Below are 25,453 nucleotides of genomic sequence, written 5' to 3'. Positions count from 1 at the left end.
CAGGGAGATCAGCCTGTGTGTACACCTGAGAGAGAGTCATCCGTAGCCATCTCGCCAAAGTCTGCTTATTAGCTGGCCATCCTCGTTTGTGAAAAGCATATAATACAAAAAGAGCATCTGATTCCCTAAGAGTTTGTGCGCTCCACATAGATACGGAGAGCACAAACTACATCTAGGGAGGCTTCAAAGTGTAAACATTGTCATTAAGAGTAGAACTGCAGGTCCCAGCAAGCCTCCCCCACATGTTGGTACTTGGAGAACCACAAGTATCAGCATGCAGGGCATTAAGTGCCCACTGGTACCTGTAGTTCACCTGAAAATAAATGTTTAAATAAACAATACACGCACACCGTGACAGTATCGTTTTAATACATACACACACACACACACACATTACCTGGACTGGTCTACTTCTCCCTGTAGGCATCCTAGGTCTTCGTAAAATAAAATAAAAAAGTAAACCCGAGCCACACAACAGGTAACAACCACGATGGTTGTTACCTCCCGAATGAAGAGCTCAGACATGGTTCTTCCCTTTGTAGGGCCGTGTTTGAGCGTTCATTGGCTAAGAGAGGTCAGCCCCCGCCTCTCTCAGCTAATGAACGGCTCCCACCATTGACCTGTCACCGCTCCGCATCCTCGCAGACTTGCATCCGTGGTGAGGAGTACCCATTCTGGGACCCATAATGGACGCCCCTTGTCTAAATGAGTAGTCTCCAGCCACCGAGGGAGAGCCGAACGTCTGGCGAGATGCAGATCAGACTATCTGATGATACTGACCATCCCAATGAGACAGAATCCATTGCTGCAGGGACCTGGAGTGGAACTGGGCATACTCCACCATGCTGCCGACCCCTGGTGCCAGACAATAAGGCCCCAATGGTATAGTGAGGATACGGACAATCCCGGGCCCTGACTGCAGCCGCATCTGGTGCATCTCTGAAACTAGCAGCAAGGATTGCCACGCATGATTCCAGGAAGCAAGGAGCCGCCTTACCAAACATCTCCGTGCGGTTGCAGTCCGGGTCGTAGCATTGCTGCTAGCAAGCTCAGCAGCGACCCGCCGAAATCACCAGCCCAGTTGCTGGTGTTGCGTCCCGGCGGAGGTAGATGCAGTCGCATTATCTGCGTCTCAGTACTGCTGACTCAAACTTAAGAAATAAGATAAAAGCTTAGGACTGCTAGAGCAGTCCCATTACAAAAGGTGTGTCTTTATCCTACTACACCAAACGAACAACTGAAGTCCTATGGCTAGGGGCGGGGTATATATGGAGGACCCGAGGCATCCTGGGAGCTGAAGCTTTAATTGTTTGGTGCCTGGTCTCCAACCATAATATTCCACATGGTATCAATGTGGATCCCTATGGACCCTGAACAAGAAAATTAGTGTAGACAAAGGGTGTGATCTCGCAGCAAAAAATATCTGTGTGTCTCACTACTACAGAGAATTTAAATTTTTATATTCTAGCACCCTGAAACTTCATAAATGTTATTGAGAATATAATATAATTTACATGAAGGTGCCACTTGACGATCTTAGATGGAAATTGAGAAAAACAAGAGAAAAGAAAAGATTTTATGTCTGGTGCACATATAGGGTTGCAGCAAATTCAAAATATAATTAACTTCTCTGTTTTCATAATAAAATATAACTTTTATTAATTAAAAGGTAGGTCTAGGTCCAAAGGAAATGAAAAGGCGAAATATGTTAAAATAATAGGGGACAGTATGTGTAAATTTACAAAAAAAAAATAATAAAAAAAAAATATATATATATTTATTAGAAAGTGATTTGCAACAAAGTATTAAAAAATGAAAGTTAGATTTAGGATTGTTTAGTTTGTCCCATTACTTTTGGCCCCTTAAAAAGTGGGAGGCACATATAGAACCGTTGTAATTCCTACACCATTCACCTGATTTGGATGTAATTACCCTCAAATTAAATCTGAAAGTCTGCAGTTAAAGCACATCTTGTTTGTTTCATTTCAAAGCCATTGTGGTGGTGAATAGAGGCCAAAATATGAAAATTCTGTCAATGTCCCAATATTTATGCACCTGACTGAGATATATAGACACACACATTTTTTAAATTGAAAGGATTTTAAATGGACCCCTAAAATCCCAAAATATAGACTCATAAGGGTCGATTCAATAAGATGCGAGCCCCACATGGGGACACGGGGGAAAAAAAAAAAAAAAAAGTCCAGCAATACTGCAAGTGCTGCATATAACCACACTTACGGCTGCGAGTAAGTTGCTTCTAATTAAATCTGCGCAGGTGTGCTAGTTGCATTGGGAAAAAGCTTTATTTCACAAATAGGACATTTTAGTAAACACTGTACTATAAAAACACACAACGAAAGTGCTAATTCAGCCTGTTGACAAAACAATGGAACATGAGGAAACAACTTGACAGCACTTCGATGCTGTGGAGCAGAAGACTGGTATCACAGGTGATTGTAAATAACACAGGACAAGCGACGTATAAATGGCGCCTTTACAAGTGTAACATCTGTATATTTCAAGTTAGATGAGGTTTCTGAATATGCAGAAAGACAGACGATCCCACAAAGTCTCTAATGGCAGGATATGTGCGGTGTTTAATACTGGATACTGTTTATTGCCAGTTCTGTGAGAAATCCAAGGACCCGTACAAGAAAGTCTTTACTGAAGAACTAAGAGAGAAGAAAAAAATAAAAGTTTAAAAACCAGAGTGTTAAATATTATGATTGAGAGAGCACATTATTTTTTTTTGGTACTTGTGTACTTTACGGACTCATTGCAGAGAGAACCCAAGTGTCCTACATTCATTATTATCCTCAATCATGGTAATGTCTAAATCCCCTTCACGGAGAGGACTCTGATGCATCAGCCAGTGTCTAGCGTCATTCCCAGTATCCAGCGTCATTCCCGCCCTTCCACGTGGGCATAGAGGGGGAATATAATCTTGTGGCCAGCCCGCGAGGGGACAACTTTCTTCTTTAGGTGGGGACAACTTTTGGTACTTGTGTACGTAAAGTACACAAGTACCATTTAATACAGTCATTGGGTTCCCTCTGCAATAGTCCATAAAGTACACAAGTACCTTTTTTTTAAAATGTTAATCATACAGGTATTTAAATCTCCACATGGGTGTACATATTCCCAGGCCATCTATCATGTAAAACTGACCTGTTTTGTGCTACAAACCTAATGAAGCCAGAATGTATCAGTAGTAATCAATTGTTAACTAGAACAACAATTACAATATTCTGTTAAAAAAACACAAAAACCCCCCCCCATAAATGCGGCCGCTTGTTTGCTCCATGCAGCATTTCTTACAAACTCCTTGGAGGATTGTAAGAGCGCTCGTCATAATGGAATAACCACAAGAGTGCTGGTTATTACCAATAAATCCGTTTTGATAGAACCAGCGAATGAAGGATCAAGGTAGATTCCATGGGCAGATGTTACACTACCTGTAAGTACATACCCCCAAAAGCAGAAAATGTTGGTAGGGAGCAGTATATACCCAGTCCACAACCTGTGAGCACAAATGTGTAATGATGGACAGGACACCATTCTAGCACAGACTGCTTAAATGCCTACATACACAAGCTGGATAGCAGAGCTAAACTGTCATTTAAACATCTAAAGATAACACAATGGAGCAATGTCTGGCTGATTTGCCGTTACGCAAAGACAAGTCGCCTACATCGCTCAGTGTGTACACTCAATATGTGGGTGCCCGGGGACCCTAGCAACGTTGCCAGGTTTGACGTGCTGCACACCAAACCTGACGATATCGCATGCAACCTAATGTATGTTAACGAAGGACAGAACGAGTGATCGTTCAGTAATCGCTGTAGTGTGTACCGGCAATCATGCGATGTCCAGTGCGTCCCTGGACATTGGCACGATTGCACAGCGTCTCAGTGTGTATGCAAGGTAGCCACAAAAGTGTTTAAAAAAAAAAAAAAAAAAACTCCTCCTTTTTGGGGCATAATCCACCAAACAAAAATAGTTACATTTAAAAACACAACTTACTATGCAGATAAAATATATATTATGACATGTAAGACAAAAGACAATATCCAGTCAGTGTGGCATCTAAATGTTAGGATTAAAAATTGATCCTGTGGATACCCTAAGGACCCTGAAGTAGAAAATATGAGATATGGTAAGAACTTACCCTTGTTATCTCTATTTCTACGAAGTCCATAGGGTTCCACAGGATACCTTGGGGTATAGGTGTGACGTCAGTCATCGGGCACCATAGAGTTAAGCTTTCAGCCTCCCAGGATGCACTAGGGTCCCCCTCCTATACCCCGCCCCCGAGCCAAGGCACCTCAGTTAGTTACCAAGCCATAGGCCGGAGGAGGAGAAGGAAGAGAGAGAAAAAAAGATCTGGACACACACAAGAATCACATTCTCACCAGAGGGAGACGTAAAAACCGCTGACCAGAGCAAAGCCCATCTGCAGCACAGGTGCGACAGGGCGGGAGTCCTGTGGAACCCTATGGACTTCGTAGAAATAGAGATAACAAGGGTAAGTTCTTACCATATCTCATATTTTCTACTTCAGGGTCCATAGGGTATCCACAGGATACCTTGGGGACGCCCCCAAAGCAGTGTCCTTTAAGGGTGGGGATGCTCCTGTGCAGAAAGGAGAATCCGCCGCCCGAAGGAAGCATCCTGAGAGGCGAAGGTGTCAAACCTGTAATACCTCACGAAGGTATGGACAGAGGACCACGTAGCAGCCTTGCAGATCTGGACTGCAGAGGCACCACGTCGAGCTGCCCACGAAGGACCCACAGACCTAGTGGAATGAGCCTTCACAGAAGAAGGAACCGGCAGGCCTTCATGAAGATAAGCTTCAGAAATAGCCATACGGATCCAGGCCGCCAAAGTTTGCTTTGAAGCAGGCCAACCCTTTTTACGGAAGCCATAGAGGACAAACAAGGCGTCCGACTTCCGAAACGAAGAAGTGCGGTCAACATAAGTCCTTAAGGCCCGCACGACATCCAAAGAGGCCTCACCCACTGAAAGACCAGGTGAGTTAAAGGCCGGAACAACGATTTCCTCGTTAACATGAAACTGGGAAACAACTTTGGGAAGAAACTCGGGCCGAGTGCGGAGCACTGCCCTGTTCCCATGAAAAACCAAGAAAGGGGGTTTGCAAGAAAGAGCCCCTAAATCAGAAACACGTCTGGCCGAAGCAATGGCCAGAAGGAAAACAGTCTTAGCTGTTAGACATTTAAGATCCACTGAGCCCAGTGGTTCAAACAGCGGTCCCTGGAGAGCCCTCAGGACCACAGCCAAATCCCAAGGCGCCACAGGTGGAACAAAGGGCGGCTGAATGCGGACAACACCTTGCATAAAGGTGCGCACATCTGGGATTGTAGCAATCCTACGGTGAAACCAGACAGACAGGGCCGAAACCTGTACCTTCAAAGAAGCAAGGCGAAGCCCATGATCTAGTCCCGCTTGTAGGAAGGCGAGTATCTGAGACAGACGAAATTCCCGCCGCGCAGAACCTCTCGGTCGACACCACTGGAAGAACGTATGCCACACGCGATGGTATATCCTCGCGGAAGACGGCTTCCGAGCTCGTAACATGGTACGCACCACAGAGCTGGAAAACCCCCTGGACCTCAGCATGGCTGTCTCAACAGCCACGCCGTCAAAGACAGCCGAGTCAGGTCCGGGTGAAGACAAGGACCCTGTGACAGATGGTCCGGTCGTAGCGGCAACCGCAGAGGACTGTCCACGGACAGACCCTGAAGGTCTGAGAACCAGTGCCGTCTGGGCCACGCAGGAGCTATCAACAGGAGCGTCCCTCCTTCCTGTTTGAATTTCCGGATTACCCGTGGAAGAAGGGAGACCGGAGGGAACAGGTATGCGAACCGGAACGTCCACAGCATCCACCAGAGACGCCCCTTCGTCTCTTGTGCGAGACCCGTACACCGGCAACTTGTTGTTGTGCCGGGACGCCATGAGGTCGATCTCCGGAAGACCCCATTTGTCCACCAGCAGTTGAAAAACGTCCGGGTGCAGGGACCATTCCCCCGGATGAACGTCCTGGCGACTGAGAAAGTCCGCCTCCCAATTTAGCACTCCTGGGATGAAGACCGCTGATATGGCCGGAATATTGCGCTCCGCCCATACCAGGATCCGAGACACCTCCACGAGAGCCGCCCGACTTCGGGTTCCTCCTTGCCTGTTTATGTAGGCCACGGTGGTAGCGTTGTCCGACTGGACCTGTACCGGACGATCCTGGAGAACCCGATGTGCCTGCTGGAGAGCACTGAAGACCGCACGGGAATCCAAGATATGATTGGAAGCTCCGCTTCTGTCGGCGTCCACCTGCCCTGGAACAAGTATGGACCCGAAACTGCTCCCCAGCCCCGAAGACTGGCGTCCGTTGTCAACAGGACCCAATTTAGAACCCAGAACGGACGTCCCTTGCTGAGATGGGTCGTCTGTAACCACCAGGCAAGGGACAGGCGAACCTCCGGGGTGAGCACAATCGTCTGGGACTTCAGAGACTGAGGCAGCCCGTTCCACTTGGACAGGATCAGGTGCTGCAGAGGTCTGGAGTGAAACTGGGCATATTCCACCATGTTGAACACCGACACCATGGAGCCCAGTAACCTCATCGCCGAGTGTAGAGACACCCGGCGGCTGTGCAGACAACTGCGCACCCTCGACTGTAAAGCAGAGATCTTTTCCCCCGTCACGAAGATCCTTTGCTGTTCCGAGTCCAATAAGGCTCCGAGGTGCAGAATCCACCGAGACGGGATTAGAGTGGACTTCTGCCAGTTGATTAGCCAGCCGTGCCGTTGCAGTAGCGCAATGGTCAGGTCCAAGTGGCGTAGAAGGAGCTCTGGAGATCCTGCCACCAATAAAAGGTCGTCCAAGTACGGCAACATGCGGACTCCCTGCAGCCGCAGAGAAGCCGCCATGACCGCCATCACCTTGGTGAACACACGTGGTGCTGTCGCCAGGCCAAAAGGTAACGCCCGAAACTGGAAGTGGTCGCTGCGGATTGCAAACCTGAGGAACTGTTGATGGCGCAAAACAATAGGGACATGCAGGTAAGCGTCCTGTATGTCCAATGACACCATGTAGTCCCCAGGTTCCAGCGCCAGAATGATGGACCGTAGGGTCTCCAACCGAAACTTCGGTACCCGCAAAGACTTGTTGAGAGCCTTGAGGTTGAGAATCGGACGTTACGACCCATTGGGTTTCTGTACCAAAAAAAGATTTGAATAGAAACCCTGGCCCCTCTGGGAGAATGGAACAGGCACTATAACTCCAGCCTGGAGCATAGTGTGCAATACCTTCCGCAGCTCTGTAGCCTTGTTCCGGTCTGATGGTAGACCCGTGGTGAAGAATCGAGCCGGGGGTCTGTGCCGGAAAGACAGGGCGTACCCGTGGGAGACCACCTCAAGAACCCTGTCGTAGTGACCGACCAACACTAGGCGAACTGCAGCAGACGGCTTCCCACTTTGGGATCCCCCAAATGGAGGCCCGGACCGTCAGGCCGCAGGCTTGTCATCTGGCTTAGGGGCCGGACGTCTGGTACTCCATGCCTGCTTCCGGGGCTTGGCCGATTTCTTAGGACCAGCCTGTCGAGGAAAAGACTGGTTTGGGCCTGCCCTGGGCCCTATAAGGCCGATGGTCCAGAACCAGAAGGAGCAGCGGCCGACGGGAGACAAGCCGATTTGGCTGCCGCCAGCGTGGCCACAATCTTGTCCAGATCCGGACCGAAGAGAACTTCTCCGGTAAATGGCAACGCCTCCAAACCCTTTTTGGAATCTGCGTCCGCCTTCCAGGATCGCAGCCACAAGGTGCGACGAGCAGCCACCGTTGCTGAAGAAATTCTAGACACCAGAGTACTAATGTCTAAGACCGCCTCGTTGATTTAAGTGGCCGAATCACGGAGATTACCGATCAACTCCTCCTGTTCGGCCGGACAGTCGGAATCAAAAGACACCTCTAATGAATCCGCCCAGCGCTCCATCGCTCTGGCAACCCAGCAAATGGCCATAGCCGGCCGTGCTGCCCCCCCGCAAGGGAATAAGCGGACTTCAGGCAGATCTCCACCTTGCGGTCCGTAGCATCCTTAAGGGAGGACATGGATGGCATCGGCAATGTGGCACTACGGACAAGACGGGTCACATGAGAATCCACCTGTGGAGGGGATTCCCACTTTGCAAAATAATTATCCGCGAACGGATAAGCCACTGCCAGGCGCCTCTACGGCTGATATCTTTTGCCAGGCTGTTTCCACGCCTTCTCTAAATGGTCCACTAACTGACCCGAAAGAGGGAAGACTGTGGCATCGCCCTTCACATCTTTAAAAAAGGCATACTTGGATTTAGCCGCTGGGGGAACTTCGTCCTCAATCACCAAGGCTGTGCGGACTGCCCGAATAAGTCCAGGAATATATACCTTGGACTTAGCGTCAGCGTCCTTAGTATGGAGAGGTTCCTGATCTTAAGGATCCAGAATCTCCCCATCATCAGACGTCCCCTCGTCATCCTCATAAGGAGCCGACAGAGACGCCACTGGCCGTTTATGTGGCCGCATCACAGACTCCCCCCCTTGCAACACATCCGACATGTGCTGTACAGAACTCGTCAGGGAGTTAACCCACGCCGGCTCCTGAGAAACCGGGAGCGGGGAAATAGGGAGACTGTGGGGTACCACCAATTGTCGTGGGAAACCCTGCATGGGTGACGACACCACTGACCGCTGGGACAAACCCATCGGCGGAAACCTGGGCTGCGGAGCTAACTGGCCCACTAAGGTTGTAAGCGCCTGAGTGAAACAAGCCCTGGGCGGCTCCTGTACCGGTGCTGTAACTGTAATAGGCCGCGCCATAGACAAACACTGCCGGCAGAGGCCCTCCGCGCTACCCTCCCCCTCCGCTAACGGTACTTTACACGTAGCACACTGTAGTCGGAGAGGAAAATCACTTTCAGACATGATGGCACCAAGTATGTGACCCCTCTCACCAATTATATATTAAATAGGCGAGAGACCACACTGCAGCACTGCACCGCAAGGGCTTAGCAGAAAGGACAAGGACAGTAATAAAGCTGACAGTTAGAAGAAAAGTTACAGGCAGCAGCGCTAGCACAGTCACATACAATGCAAAGAAAAATCAATTCCTGCTCTAACAGCGCTGATCACTCAACTACGCAGACACAGGGCCTGGTAGGACACAGCGCAGCATACAGAGACCTGACCCAAATCGGAGGAGAGGTATGCGGGGGGACCCAGACCACGATGCTTCCGTCCAGCGCTTCCAGCAGCGTTCACCATGCGTTGGAAAGATGGCCGCCGAGGAGCAGAGAGGAGGCTTGCCTGGGGGAGGAGCGCTGCTACAGGACCAGTCGGCAAGTGTGCAGAGAGGGCTGTGTGCAGCGGGGGAGGCACCGGCTGTGAGACAGGGAAGGCGCGCTCCCCTGGCATGCATTTAACCCCCGGGCCGCCGCAGCGCTACCGCTCTGCTGCGGTCCGCTGTCCCAGGGGGTAGTGGAAGCGCAGGTTCAATACCTGGCTCCATGCTGCAGCCAGTCCCCAGGGAGCCCCCTGCCTGGGGACTCTGGACCATGTGACAGCGGGGACCCACCGCGGGACCCCGCTGCTTACCTGCTGTCCCCCTTGAATCCGGCCATGGTCCGGAACATCTGGGGTCACCGCTAGCTGTAACCCCAGATGCTCACCAGCATCCCTGGATCGGTACCGGCGTTCTGGTACCGGCGGGGGTGTAGGGAAGACAGCATGGACGTCAGGACTGACTGTCCATGCCGTTCATCCAGATGTGCAGCCACAGCTGCATGAAGAAAAAGCTTCAGGGGCTCTTCTAGCCCCCACTCCAACAGGTGCACCCGACTCCGGCCGGGCACCAAACTAAACTGAGGTGCCTTGGCTCGGGGGCGGGGTATAGGAGGGGGACCCTAGTGCATCCTGGAAGGCTGAAAGCTTAACTCTATGGTGCCCGATGACTGACGTCACACCTATACCCCAAGGTATCCTGTGGATACCCTATGGACCCTGAAGTAGAAATAACACTTTACAATCAAACCCTGGGCGTATCTACCACAATATGGGATTAAGGAATTTAGGAGACATTGGTAAGAATTCCTATGTCCCACATTGCTATCACACCCATTTTCACAATGTTACGAAACACCAGGCAAACATACAAAACATATGCAATGTAGGGAATACAATTATTATAACTATCCCCTGGCGAAAATTAACTATCTGTGGCAACCACTGTCTTAGTACTAATGGTGCAGAGATAGTAAATCCAACATATGCACTTGGACAATGTGGAGTAAAAGATAATACATCCAACAATATACTAGTCAATCTTAAATAGATGTGTTGCTCATGAAAATGTGCATATTAGAATAGAAACCAGTATGACCAGAATAAGAATGCAGAGATACACTTAGTGGTCTAAGACCACATGTGGCTGCTGCATGGCATTCGCAAATGCAGAGAATGATACGTGAGCGGAGCAGCTATACTTGTGTCCGGGTTTTGAAGACAGTAAATGACATCCGTTTTTGGTCTGACACCTCCGCAGCATGTCTGGTACAAAGTATCACAGAGAAGGCTGTGTGGTGGTGTAAATGTCCAATGAATACAAGGGTATATCGATTGAGGTGCTGCTGCCCGATATTTAAAGGGTAAAATGCGTCATGCCCCTTTTAGCAGTGCCCGGCTGTCGGGCCGCTGCCGTTCTTCCGCCGCGTAAATAGATGCCATGCGCATGGCATCTATTCACATTAAGGAAGAGCTTTGGGGAAGTCCAGCACCTCCAAAAGTGCCTCCAAGTGTGACGTCGACGGGGCCGCACCCCTTTTCGGCACCGCATACTAGTGCCCACTTACCAGTGCACCCTGCATGCCCCTAATCCTATCGGGAACACATACAAAAAAAATTAAAAAAAATCAGACAAAACAATAGCAAAAAATTCTTGAAGCATTGAGCGCCTGGTCCGTCTCCCCCTGACCTCACGTTATTACCCACATCTAGCAGACCCACCTGTTTCACTGCCTCTTGGTAACTGCTCTGTATTTTAAATTTAGCTTAAAGGGATCCTGCAATACTATGGTGGGAGACAATTTTCTTCCCATCACTACAGAGTGTATGTATCCTATATAGGGACAGTGCTTGCTCCTTCCTCTCCATTGACCCTGTACTGGTCTTATATCATGTATACATGCTTTTTATATTTTTCCAATAATCTTATAAGCCCTTGATTAACAATTTGGGTTTCAATATTTGCACCACAACCACCAGCTATTTTGAGTCTTTGTACCTATTGTTCTCCATTGCCTTTAGCACAGCGATACCCCTTTTCCACTAGCCAAATAACCCATGTTATTGCCGTGCTTACCTGGGTTGAAGCTCAGTGTAAACGGGTTTCCTGGAGAATAACCTTGGTCTAGTGACCCGGCAATCCAAGCCTGGTAGTGAGCAGGGTTGGACCTAGGTCACAGTGCAGTGTAAACAGATGACCCGAGTCCCGTTTACAGCATAGGAACAGCCGGTTCACAGGCAATGGGAGAGATCATTTCCAAGTGGCAGCAGAAAACACACTGCACCGGGGGTCAGACCTGGGATTTTAGTGTAAAAGGTGACTATATATTATATTATAGTTACTTATGAGACGTTAAATCAACAGGGAGGAGGGAGGCGGAGTATGGAAGATGGGGGAGACAGGGCAAGTCGTAAAGATACAGAGGGGTCAGGTCTGTTTTATCTCCTGATGAACTCCAGGGAAAAAAAATAAAATCACTGACTCTCCCTATTTAACAAGAAAATTGAAGAGAAAACATGTCTTCTGTCCCTCTTTTTGTTTTGTAGTGCTGTACTCAAGATTGCTATAGGGACTGTGAAGAGGGACAATCTTAGAAAAAGTCATGACTCATTCATTCAGGATAGCGTTATGCATACTTATCATTCCCGCTCGATGTGCGGAGTCCCCTTAGGATATACTGTGAATGTGCAAATTTTATTTATCGCACATTTGCAGTTGTTAATGGGCATGCTGAGCCTCACTGTGGTAAGCAGCAATACTAAAGCTGGGTATACACTGAAGACTATGTCGGCACGATGTGTAGTTTCAGGCCGGATCGGAGCGACATATCGGCCGCATTGTGTGTAGGGCCATTATGTGCGCTCCCGCTTGTGACGTCGTCTGGTCGGCCGTGCTGCATGTTGACAGGATTCAAAATGGTCAGCAGGTTTTTTTTTTTTTTTTTAAACATTTTTAGGGTTCCGATTAGTTACTTGGGGGGAGGGTTAGGATTAAATAAAAAAAAAAAAAAAAGTGTGTCGACTATGTGAAAAAGTCAAACTTTTATCTCTGTCGACCTTTACATCACACCCAGCTGCTTATGCCACAGGCTGAATTTGCAGTCGCCTCCAAATTAATGAATGGATCTCACAAACCAGGAGAATGCGCCACCATTGCCCCTTACCGATGAGGTTGTTAAATGCCGACACCACATTTAATCATTGTTTGTAAAGATTAGGCGTCTTGCGGTAGCCATAATTATGGGCAACAGGACAGTCCATCATTATTACACATGCCCATGATGAGCCACACAGAACCCCATGCTTTCAACAGTCTTCCTCTTTACATTTAAGTTTACTGCCTGCACCTTGTAGAGTAAAGCTGCATACAGACAACGATTTTGTTACCAACGATTTTCTGTCAGAATTTTTAAAGTGTAATGAATAATTTTTATGAACTACAAATGATTTTTCATATTCTCTTAATGAAAATCGTTGAGTTGACAAGTCTGACTGAACTACAAACGTGAACGCGCATGAACGATAATCGTACATCATTTGACTCAGAAAGTGAACGATTTTTTCCAAACGATTATCGTTAAATGATATAGTTTAACGATAATTGTTCAAAAAAATCGTGTGTGTACGCAGCTTTACTGATAGGTGTCGAATTTTACAAAAGTTTGTTAAGAACTTTATTTAGTAGGGCCCATCTAGCCAGCGCCCTCGTCCGATTCAATGGGTTGGAGGGGTATACTGCAACATGGGAGAGAGACTAGAGCACTGTGCAATGCCACATAACAAGGGCATTAGTGACCAATCAGAACACTCCCATTTATTCCTATGGCAGTCGGCTAAAGACTAATTGTGATGGGTTTTCATAGAAGAAAAAAAAAAAAAAGTTATGCAACTATGAGGATTTTAATTGTTTTTTGCCAGGTACTAGGATGCCTACACGGAATGGAGAGGACCTTTCCCAAGGAATCAGAAGGTAATAAAGTGGTGAACGAGTAGGGGGTTGATGTGTTTTTTTTTTAATAATACATGAACTTCCATATTCTGTGTGTGCACTGTATTTTGGGGTCAGCATGCCCTGGCAGTCCTTACAGTTATGCATGACTGGAATAGCTGGTACCTCTAGTGCACAGGTTCTCAAACTCGGTCCTCAGGACCCCAGACAATATATGTTTTCCAGGTTTCCTCACAGAATCACAAGTGAAGTAATTAGCTCCACATGTGGATCTTTTGAAAGGTGTCAGTGAGTAAGGAATACACCTGTGCACCTACCAGGAGACCTAGAAAACGAGTTTGAGAACCACTGCTCTAATGCATCAAAGGACAAAAGTAAACTTATTAAATTATTATTCGTAGTTCTATTGGCACAAGGTCTGGGTTTACTTAAGGGGGGAGGGCACATGATTTCTTTGAGGGCCCGACACCCTTAGCCCTGTTGCCTACTGGGCTAGGGCTTGTGTAATGATGATGGTGGGACTCCTATGCTGCAGGTTTTCCCTCAATTGTTCCACCAGCCAGTCTAGTGTTTTTCCACTGCCAGCCAAGGGCTTGTAATCAATTTGTGGGGGGACCGGTTTTTTTTTTTTTTAAATTTGTGAATTTAGCTTTTTTTAAAAAAAATATAGAAGCATGCACAGATCCCAGAGATTTACAGGGGATAAGGGCTTAGAAACTGATGAGCGTCGACAGCGGCTTTAAAAACACGATGGAAACAGACACTTTTTTTCCTGTGCAGCTGAGGCTGTTATGGAGTATCCAATGCAATTTTCTTTACATTTTGCATCTTATACAGATTGCAGTCGCAGTGAAAATCCACTCATAGTATACTAGAGACACTAAGCCAGGGATTCTCCAACCATGGTCCTCAAAGCACACTAACAGTCCAGGTATTAAGGATAACCATACTTGAGCACAGGTGACCTAATTAGTACCTCACTTATTCTGATATAACCATCTGTGCTTAAGCATGGATATCACCAAAACCAGGACTGTTAGTGTGCCTCGAGGACAGAGGTTGGAAATCATTGCACTAGGCTGAGATAATAATCACATAATATGAGATATGGTAAGAACTTACCCTTGTTATCTCTATTTCTACGAAGTCCATAGGGTTCCACAGGATACCTTGGGGTATAGGTGTGACGTCAGTCGCAGGGCACCAAAGAGTTAAGCTTTCAGCCTCCCAGGATGCACTAGGTCCCCCTCCTATACCCCGCCCCCGGGCCAAGGCACCTCAGTTAGTTACCAAGCCATAGGCCGGAGGAGGAGAAGGAAGAGAGAGAACAAAGATCTGGACACATACAAGAATCACATTCTCACCAGAGGGAGACGGAAAACCGGTGACCAGAGCAAAGCCCATCTGCAGCACAGGTGCGACAGGGCGGGAGTCCTGTGGAACCCTATGGACTTCGTAGAAATAGAGATAACAAGGGTAAGTTCTTACCATATCTCATATTTTCTACTTCAGGGTCCATAGGGTATCCACAGGATACCTTGGGGATGTCCCAAAGCAGTATCCTTTAAGGGTGGGGCCGCTCCTGTGCAGAAAGGAGAATCCGCCGCCCGAAGGAAGCATCCTGAGAGGCGAAGGTGTCAAACCTGTAATACCTCACGAAGGTATGGACAGAAGACCACGTAGCAGCCTTGCAGATCTGAACTGCCGAGGCACCACGTCGAGCTGCCCACGAAGGACCCACAGACCTAGTGGAATGAGCCTTCAGAGAAGGAGGGACCGGTAGGCCTTAATGAAGATAAGCTTCAGAAATAGCCATACGGATCCAGGCTGCCAAAGTTTGCTTTGAAGCAGGCCAACCCTTTTTACAGAAGCCATAGAGGACAACAAAGCGTCCGACTTCCTAAACAAAGAAGTGCGGTCAACATAAGTCCTTAAGGCCCGTACAACATCCAAAGAGGCCTCACCCACGGAAAGACCCGGTGAGTTAAAGGCCGGAACAACTATTTCCTCGTTAACATGAAACTGGGAAACAACTTTGGGAAGAAACTCGGGCCGAGTGCGGAGCACTGCCCTGTTCCCATAAAAAACCAAGAAAGGGGGTCTACAAGAAAGAGCCCCTAACTCAGAAACACGTCTGGCCGAAGCAATGGCCAGAAGGAAAACAGTCTTAGCTGTTAGCCATTTAAGAGCCACTGAGCCCAGTGGTTCAAACGACGGTCCTTGGAGAGCCCTCAGGACCACAGCCAAATCCCAAGGCGCCACAGGTGGAACAAAGGGCGGCTGAATGCGGAGAACACCCTGCATAAAGGTGCGCACATCCGGGATTGTAGCAATCCTACGGTGAAACCAGACAGACAGGGCCGAAACCTGTACCTTCAAAGAAGCAAGGCGAAGCCCATGATCTAGTCCCGCTTGCAGGAAGGCGAGAATCCGAGACAGACGAAACTCCCGCGGTGCATAACCTCTCGGTCGACACCACTGGAAGAACGTATGCCACACGCGATGGTATATCCTCGCGGAAGACGGTTTCCGAGCTCGTAACATGGTACGCACCACAGAGCTGGAAAACCCCCGGGACCTCAGCATGGCCGTCTCAACAGCCACGCCGTCAAAGACAGCCGAGTCAGGTCCGGGTGAAGGCAAGGACCCTGAGACAGAAGGTCCGGTCGTAGCGGCAACCGCAGAGGACTGTCCACGGACAGACCCTGAAGGTCTGAGAACCAGTGCCGTCTGGGCCACGCGGGAGCTATCAACAGGAGCGTCCCTCCTTCCTGTTTGAATTTCCGGATTACCCGTGGAAGAAGGGAGACCGGAGGGAACAAGTATGCGAACCGGAACGTCCACCGGACGGACAGAGCATCCACCAGAGACGCCCCTTCGTCTCTTGTGCGAGACCCGTACACCGGCAACTTGTTGTTGTGCCGGGACGCCATGAGGTCGATTTCTGGAAGACCCCACCTGTCCACCAGTAGTTGAAAAACGTCCGGGTGCAGGGACCATTCCCCCGGATGAACGTCCTGGCGACTTAGAAAGTCCGCCTCCCAATTTAGCACTCCCGGGATGAAGACCGCTGATATGGCCGGAAGATTGCGCTCCGCCCAAACCAGGATCCGAGAGACCTCTACGAGAGCCGCCCGACTGAGAGTTCCTCCTTGCCTGTTTATGTAGGCCACGGTGGTAGCGTTGTCCGACTGGACCTGCACCAGGCGACCCTGGAGAAACCGCTGTGCCTGCTGGAGAGCATTGAAGACCGCACGGAGTTCCAAGATATTTATTGGAAGCTCCGCTTCTGTCGGCGTCCACCTGCCCTGGAACAAGTGTGGACCCGAAACTGCTCCCCAGCCCCGAAGACTGGCGTCCGTTGTCAACAGGACCCAATTTGGAACCCAGAACGGACGTCCCTTGTTGAGGTGGGTCGTCTGTAACCACCACGCAAGGGACAGGCGAACCTCCGGGGTGAGCACAATCGTCTGGGACTTCAAAGACTGAGTCAGCCCGTTCCACTTGGACAGGATCAGGTGCTGCAGAGGTCTGGAGTGAAACTGGGCGTATTCCACCATGTCGAACACCGACACCATGGAGCCCAGTAACCTCATCGCCGAGTGTAAGGACACCCGGCGGCTGTGCAGGCAACTGCGCACCCTTGACTGTAAAGCAGAGATCTTGTCCTCCGTCACGAAGATCCTTTGCTGTCCCGAGTCCAATAAGGCTCCAAGATGCAGAATCCTCCGAGACGGGATTAGAGTGGACTTCTGCCAGTTGATTAGCCAGCCGTGCCGTTGCAGCAGTGCAATGGTCAGGTCCAAGTGGCGTAACAGGAGCTCTGGAGATCCTGCCACCAATAACAGGTCGTCCAAATACGGCAACATGCGGACTCCCTGCAGCCGCAGAGAAGCCGCCATGACCGCCATCACCTTGGTGAAAACACGTGGTGCTGTTGCCAGGCCAAAAGGCAATGCCCGAAACTGGAAGTGGTCGCTGCGGATTGCAAACCTGAGGAACTGTTGATGGCGCCAAAGAATAGGGACATGCAGGTAAGCGTCCTGTATGTCCAATGACACCAAGTAGTCCCCAGGTTCCAGCGCCAGAATGATGGACCATAGGGTCTCCATCCGAAACTTCGGGACCCGCAAAGACTTGTTGAGTGCTTTGAGGTTGAGAATCGGACGATATGACCCATTGGGTTTCTGTACCAAAAATAGATTTGAATAGAAACCCTGGCCCCTCTGGGAGAATGGAACAGCCACTATAACTCCAGCCTGGAGCATAGTGTGCAATACCTTCCGCAGCTCCGTAGCCTTGTTCTGGTCTGATGGGAGACCCGTGGTGAAGAAGCGAGCCGGGGGTCTGTGCCGGAAGGAGAGGGCGTATCCGTGGGAAACCACCTCCAGAACCCAAGTGTCTGTCGTAGTGGTCGACCAACACTGGGCGAACTGTAGCAGGCGGCCTCCCACCCTGGGATCCCCCAAAGGGAGGCCCGGACCGTCAGGCCGCAGGCTTGTCATCTGGCTTGGGGGCCGGACGTCTGGTACTCCATGCCTGCTTCCGGGGCTTGACCGATTTCTTAGGGCCAGCCTGTCGAGGAAACGACTGTGGTTTGGGCCTGCCCTGGGCCCTAGATGACCGAAAGGACGATGGTCCCGAACCAGAAGGAGCAGCGGCCGACGGGAGACAAGCAGATTTGGCTGCCGCCAGCGTGGCCACAATCTTATCCAGATCCGGACCGAAGAGAACTTCTCCGGTAAACGGCAACGCTTCCAGACCTTTCTTGGAATCTGCGTCCGCCTTCCAGGATCGCAGCCACAAGGTGCGACGAGCAGCTACCGCTGCTGAAGAAATTCTAGACACCAGAGTACTAATGTCTAGAGCCGCCTCGTTGATGTAGGTGGCCGAATCACGGAGATTGCCAATCAACTCCGCCTGTTCAGCCGGACAGTCGGATTCAAAAGAAGCCTCTAATGAATCCGCCCAGCGCTCCATCGCTCTGGCAACCCAGCAAATGGCCATAGCCGGCCGTGCTGCCCCCCCTGCAAGGGAATAAGCGGACTTCAGGCAGATTTCTACCTTGCGGTCCGTAGCATCCTTAAGGGAGGACATGGATGGCATCGGCAATGTGGCACTACGGACAAGACGGGTCACGTGAGAATCCACCTGTGGAGGGGATTCCCACTTAGCAAAATAATTATCCGCGAACGGATAAGCCACCGCCAGGCGTCTCTGCGGCTGGTATCTTTTGCCAGGTTGTTTCCACGCCTCCTCTAAATGGTCCACCAACTGACCCGAAAGAGGAAAGACTGTGCATCGCCCTTCACATCTTTGAAAAAGGCATACTTAGATTTAGCCGCTGGGGGAACTTCGTCCTCAATCACCAAGGCTGTGCGGACCGCCCGAATAAGTCCAGGAATATATACTTTGGACTTAGCATCAGCGTCCTTAGTATGGAGAGGTTCCTGATCGTAAGGATCCAGAATCTCCCCATCATCAGACGTCCCTTCGTCATCCTCATAAGGAGCGGACAGAGACGCCACCGGCCTTTTATGAGGCCGCATCACAGACTCCCCTTGCAACACATCCAACAAGTGCTGTACAGAACTCGTCAGGGAGTTAACCCACGCTGGCTCCTGAGAACCCGGGAGCGGGGAAATAGGGAGACTGTGGGGTACCACCAATTGTCGTGGGAACCCCTGCATGGGTGACGACACCACAGACTGCTGGGACAAACCCCTCGGAGTAAACGCGGGCTGCGGAGCTAACTGGCCCACTAAAGCTGTTAACGCCTGAGCGAAACAAGCCCAGGGCGGCTCCTGTACCGGTGCTGTAACCGCAAAAGGCCGCGCCATGGACAAACACTGCCGGCAAAGGCCCTCCGCGCTACCCTCCCCCTCCACTAACGGTACTTTGCACGTGGTACACTGTAGCCGGAGGGGAAAATCACTTTCAGACATGATGGCACCACGTATGTGACCTCTCTCACCAATTAAGTATTAAATAGGCGAGAGACCACCCTGCAGCACCGCACCGCAAGGGCTTTAGCAGAAGAACAGGGACAGTAATAAAGCTGACAGTTTAGAGAAGAAAAGTTACAGGCAGCAGCGCTAGCACAGTCACATACAATGCAGAGAAATAACAATTCCTGCACTAACAGCGCTGATTACTCAACTACACAGACACAGGGCCTGGTAGGACACAGCGCTGCATACACAGACCTGAGCCACAGCGGAGGAGAGGTATGCGGGGGGACCCAGACCACGATGCTTCCGTCCAGCGCTTCCAGCAGCGTTCACCATGCGTTCTGGAGAAGATGGCCGCCGAGGAGCAGAGAGGAGGCTGGCCTGGGGGAGGAGCGCTGCCACAGGACCAGTCGGCAGCATGCAGAGAGGGCTGTGTGCAGCGGGGGAGGCGCCGGCTGTGAGACAGGGAAGGCGCGCTCCCCTGGCATGCATTTAACCCCTGGGACGCCGCAGCGCTACCGCTCTGCTGCGGTCCGCTGTCCCAGGGGGTAGTGGAAGCGCAGGTTGGTCGCCTGGCTCCACGCTGCAGCCAGTCCCCAGGGAGCCCCCTGCCTGGGGACTTAGGACCATGTGATCAGCGGGGACCCACCGCGGGACCCCGCTGCTTACCTCTGTCCCCCTTGAATCCGGCCATGGTCCCACCAGCATCCCCGGATCAGTACCGGCGTTCTGGTACCGGCGGGGTGTAGGGAAGACAGCATGGACGTCAGGACTGACTGTCCATGCTGTTCATCCAGATGTGCAGCCACAGCTGCATGAAGAAAAAGCTTCAGGGGCTCTTCTAGACCCCACTCCAACAGGTGCACCCGACTCCGGCCGGGCACCAAACTAAACTGAGGTGCCTTGGCCCGGGGGCGGGGTATAGGAGGGGGACCTAGTGCATCCTGGGAGGCTGAAAGCTTAACTCTTTGGTGCCCTGCGACTGACGTCACACCTATACCCCAAGGTATCCTGTGGATACCCTATGGACCCTGAAGTAGAAAGGGATTGTTTTACACACGTACAAAGACTGCAAATTTAACGGATCCTGGCGTCAAGAAAAAAATTTAAAATAAACTACTACATTTGGTGCCCATCAGAATCAAAATGAAACCTGCTGCTATAACCCAGGTTGTTAAATGGGAGATACAGCAGGATTAATATAGATTTAAAATGTTCTGTCTTTTGCAATCAGAAGATCATTAATCACATCAGGGCTGTTATAGTACTATGTTGTCGTCTGAGTTATGACTGGAATGGATCACAAATATTGGGGGTTGAAAGACTGGTTTTCCAGTTGGGTTGAAAACATTTCCTCAATAAGCATTCCTGGAAATGAAAATTAATTGATAGAGGTTGATAGGTAATCGCACAGTCTGGGTCTAGACAAGAATATATAATTTAAAATAATTAAAAAAATAGGAGGGCTTCCTTTAGCTGTTCAGTATTTGCCCGCGGACAAGCACTTTCCTGGACTACTTACATAAATACACGATGTAAGAAAGTCACACCATACAAAACTTCACACAAAAGTGCCCTGGCAGGAATCAAATCCATTCTGTAGCACTGCGAGGCAGAAAAATGCATTTCATATCATAAATCCAAAAAGTAAGGGTCTGTTGTGATTTTCGTTGGTCTAGCACCCTAACGTACACAGTATGAGTGTGCGGGCTGCTGCATTGGGAGGATAGGTGGGTAAATAACCAGGCTTAATGACTACACAGGGATGTAGAACACTAGTAGCATTGCTCACCTTTACTTTGCCATCACAGTGTGCTGCAGCCACAGATGCCGTCACCTTTACAAGCTGCGCTGCCGATAAATAGATTTTAAAGTGTCTGAAGAAATGTGAATATAGACATTGGAATAAATCGTCTATTTCCTCCACTGTCACCTCATCCACAGATTTATGAATATTGTTCCACAAAGTCTTTAGATCCTCTGGGTGGATGGTGTAAGAAATGTCCATGTGTGGCTCAACTGGCACCGAAAAAACTAGCTCTGTAGAGGGCACATGCCCATGTACTTCATAACCAGTCCATATGGCCGTCAGCCACATGAGGTCCCGAGAACTTATAGTCAGTTTACCGAAACAACAGTCAAAGCTCCTTTGGAACCAGGTGCCTACTATAGCGGTCAGCGACTCTGCCCCGTTAATAAGAAAGAGTGGTAGACAAGTGAAAGTCTCTGGCAACACCTCCAATATATCGTCATCTGTGTACGTGCCGCAGAACCACCCTGACCACACAATCCGGTCTTCTGCGCCTGCCTTGGCGAATTGCGGTTTGGATGAAATCTGAGTGGTGGGAAGAAAAAAATTAAAATAAAAAATTGCCTATTATAATCCTGTTTGTAAGTGAATCACATTTGAACCATAAGACAGGCGTGACTATGTATGTACAGCCACTGGCATTTATCAGACTTCCACAACTGTTTACAAGATTGACTAGTGCAGTGTTTCTTAAACTCCGTCCTCAGGACCCAACACAGGTCATGTTTTCCAGGTCACCCAGCAGGTGCACAGGTGTATTCATTACTCACTGACACATTTTAAAAGATCCACAGGTGAGCTCTTTATCTCACATGCACTGTGGTGTCTTGCGGACAGAGTTTGAGAACCTGTGGACTAGTGAATTAAAAGCAGCTGTGTTATAAAACTTCTAATCGACAAATGAATGGACATGAATTTAACAGAATGTGTAAAAAACAAACAAAACTAATATTTCTTTAAATCCACAAGAGATCCAACTCATTTGTGGGACTAGTTAGGTGATAAAAATTGCCAAGTCTTAAAGTTATGCTGCTGGCTACTCCTACAATTATAATTATTATACATAAAGCCACTATTGTGCACTAACAAGTTGGACAGGTTATGTCCGAGTGCCCAGCTAGAGCGATCATTGACCAGTTAGATCTCCAGGCAATCCTAATGCAGATCGGGTTTGCTGGTCATTTCAGACACAAATGCCCAAACTGGGGACATTATGATCTACAACTAGCACATAAGCCAACCAAGTGCTGCATAATTGGACCTCTGCCGATTTGCTCACCTGAACAAGTATTGCTAGAGGATCGCTGTCCTTCCCCTTGAGTCCAGGTAAAGAAGAAAACATGGCTTTTAGGTTCATCTCTGAGCCCACCTCAACGGCGAAACCCTTCTGCTTCTCAGCGACTATGTGGGCAGAGAGATGTCTGGAATAGTCTCTCAGTTTGGTGTAGGAGAATTGATTCATCGGTGTCACGCTGTACAGGTTCCACTGTTTGTGGAGCAGTAAAGAGGCTTTTGATGGGTCAAGCGTCTCCTGGAATTACAATAAATGTACAGATCACATTGCGTCAGGTGCCAACGTCCTGCGAGATTTGAAGTGTGTTCAGCCATTTACCACGGGACAAGAGAGCATTTTCAAGTTGCAGGAGACAGGACAATAATATGTGAATATTTTATCCATCATGTAGACAACAGGTTATGTGATGCATTACATTCAGATACAGCGGTTACGGTTTTTAAACAGGACTGTAAATACATTGAGTTAAGATAATATCTAGCTACCAAAACAGCTAATGTAAGATACTTTTTCATATTGTGGCTTTATCATGTAATAGAACATTTATGATTTTGCCTTGGAAAAAAAAAAATATATATGCCGATGGCAACAGCTTAGGGTGGGTACACATTAGAACAGACGGAAAAACATTGCGCGATACATCATTCAACGGCCGCGTCCAGGAGCATGGAGTCGTGCACAATATCCTGTGATCTGCCGTGCAGATCGGAGGATCAGAAGAGGTCATTTACGACCCACGGTAGCGGGCAATCGGGCGTACACCCTCTGTGACTCGCATGATGGGTCAATCCAATTTGCCTGGAAATTACATATTGTGCCTATATCGCTCTAGTGCACAGGTTCTCAAACTCGGTCCTCAGGACCCCAAACAGTGCATGTTTTCCAGGTCTCCTCACAGAATCACAAAATAAATAATTAGCACCACTGGGGGATCTTTTAAAATGTGTCAGTGAGTAATGACTACACCTGTGCACCTTCTGGGTGACCTGTGTGGGATCCTGAGGACAGAGTTTGAGGACCACTGCTCTAGTGTGTACCCAGACAAACTGAAATGTAATATCCAGGTAAAAAAGTAAAGCCGTACCCATGTGATAAATTTACCTTCCTTTGCATTTTCTCCAATTAGCAGTATTTAGGCACATTTCACATGTACCAAACCATGCATCTGGTACTATGGTAGTTTAAAAAAATAAAATAAAATATAATATATATATATATATATATATATATATAACAAACATGTACACACAGTAATTGAATTTTGTATTCCTGCTGTATTTATAGCTCAATTGTCCACGCCAAAGTCATTTCTGACAAAAGGACCATCTCTAGACTCATTTTGAAAGGTTACATCCAGCTTATAGATCAGCTTCAAACTTTGGCAAACTGCTCAGTGTCAGCAAGATGAACAAAACCATATGAAACATAAGAAGATACCAAAACCATTGTTTACAGGTTCGGGCAGAGACACAAACATCTATAGCATCAGCTGGCTGTCTAGTAGATTTGCAAAGTATAATGCAAACTGTGAAGGACCTACCACCAAAGGAGTGCTCTGTGGGATCTTCCGCGTGGACGGGAGACGGAATGAAGAACGTCTACGAGCAGACGTTAAGCTTCCATGAGGATATCTAGAGCTCTGATGTTGAGTGCTGCCTCTTGATGACCTACGGATGGGGGTTGAGCCCCCATCACTAGGTGTTTGCATAGCCTGCGTAAAAAGAGAAAAGGCAAAAGATAAGACTTCCTTGCATTTATTTATAAACAGTTATTTATATAGTGTACACATTACGCAGCGCTTTACAGGAAGTATTTCAGTCATTCATATCAATCTCTGCCGAGGTGGAATTTACAATCAATATTCCCTATCACATGGACACAATCATTCTGGTTTATTTAAGCTGGGTACACACTGACAGATACATTGGCCGGTCATTTGATCGGCCAATGTATCTGCTGCCCATCGGGCAATGTGTACCCGCAATATGTCAGCGTTCATCGACATATCGCATTGGCTGTGCTGCACAACCGATGGACAGATATGCCCGCTGTACGGGTACACACAGCGGCAGCCGCGAGAAGGGGGCCGGGACCCGTGGCAAGACACAGATGATGGCCATTCAATGTGTATGAACACCTTTACTTGTGAGGTGCTTTGCCTAATTGGGGGGTAAAGGCATGCTGTGGAATAAAATAAAATAAATTTTTCAAAAGTTTATTTTTTGTACACATTTAAACAAAAAAAACAAAACAAAAACACAACACTTATTTCCATACATGATCAGTAAGGACATAGATCAGGTAATGCGAACCACAAGCAGCCCCAAACCAAAACACAAAATAAACATTTGGTCCAGATGATGAAAATTTGGAAATGAAGCCACAATGCACAAATACACGATAGAAGCACCAAGCCATTTGAAATACAAACATATATATATATATATATATATATATATATATGACAGCCAGAGCCGTAACTAGACTTTTTGGTGCCCTGTGCCAGAAAGAGCATTGGTGCCCCCCCCCCCCCCCCCATTTTTCAAATATGGACATATCGCACCCAAAAAGGGGAATGGCCTCATGGGGAAGGGCCAGGGAAGAGATGGGGCAAGCCAGGAGATGCTGGGAATGAAATAAGAGGAAGCTACAGGTGAGAATGATGATAAAAAGAAAATTGAGAGGCCTGAATAGCGCCACTTGCCCTGTGGTGCCCTGTACCATGGCACCGGCCACACTACCCTAGTTACGGCCCTGTAGACAGCCCCCCTCCCCAGTGAAAACTACATGAACCCAGTGAATACTACTGTGTATTATTATAGGGTTAATATCTGGGGAGTGCACTCACAGCAGAGAAGCCGAGCGCGGCCCGGCACCGGATGCCCCAAGCACGACTGAGGCATCGATGCCCGGACAGGTCCCCTCCGCTCCCTACTCCTCAGCCGCCACCGCTGTAGCCTCCTCCATTTTGGCGGTTATCCTTTTCAAATTCCATCCAACTTCCCGGAAGTGAACACATCCCAGACTGAATCGAGGTGTGCAGCGCAAGGGACACGCCCATTTTACGTCAAGGGAATGCGCCGCCCTTTGCCCTTAGCAGAGATGGCCGCCGCGTAGAGTGG

At 48.8% G+C, this 25,453-nt stretch overlaps 2 protein-coding genes across 2 annotated transcripts in view; one reads left to right on the top strand and one right to left on the bottom strand.

Moving 5' to 3' along the window:
* Positions 1-2,274: 2,274 nt before the first annotated feature.
* On the bottom strand, positions 2,275-25,367 carry CENPL (centromere protein L). The gene is made up of 5 exons (XM_088479341.1): positions 25,180-25,367; positions 23,872-24,042; positions 22,317-22,568; positions 21,020-21,562; positions 2,275-2,675 (listed from the first exon to the last, which is right to left on the bottom strand). The coding sequence occupies exons 2-5, from the start codon at positions 24,037-24,039 to the stop codon at positions 2,601-2,603; spliced, it is 1,038 nt and encodes a 345-aa protein (XP_088335467.1). The 5' UTR covers positions 24,040-24,042; positions 25,180-25,367; the 3' UTR covers positions 2,275-2,600.
* The window catches only part of DARS2 (aspartyl-tRNA synthetase 2, mitochondrial), a 73,178-nt gene continuing 73,089 nt past the window's right edge, over positions 25,365-25,453 (top strand). The window contains exon 1 of the mRNA XM_088479338.1: positions 25,365-25,452. The gene's annotated coding sequence lies outside the window, so the exon portion shown is untranslated. The remainder of the gene's footprint in view (position 25,453) is intronic.

Source organism: Taudactylus pleione, unplaced genomic scaffold (assembly GCF_031769625.1).
Source record: "Taudactylus pleione unplaced genomic scaffold, aTauple2 ptg000230l, whole genome shotgun sequence".
Lineage (NCBI taxonomy): Eukaryota > Metazoa > Chordata > Amphibia > Anura > Myobatrachidae > Taudactylus > Taudactylus pleione.
The sequence above is the reverse complement of the archived record's forward strand: the minus strand, read 5'-3'. Positions and strand labels throughout refer to the sequence as shown.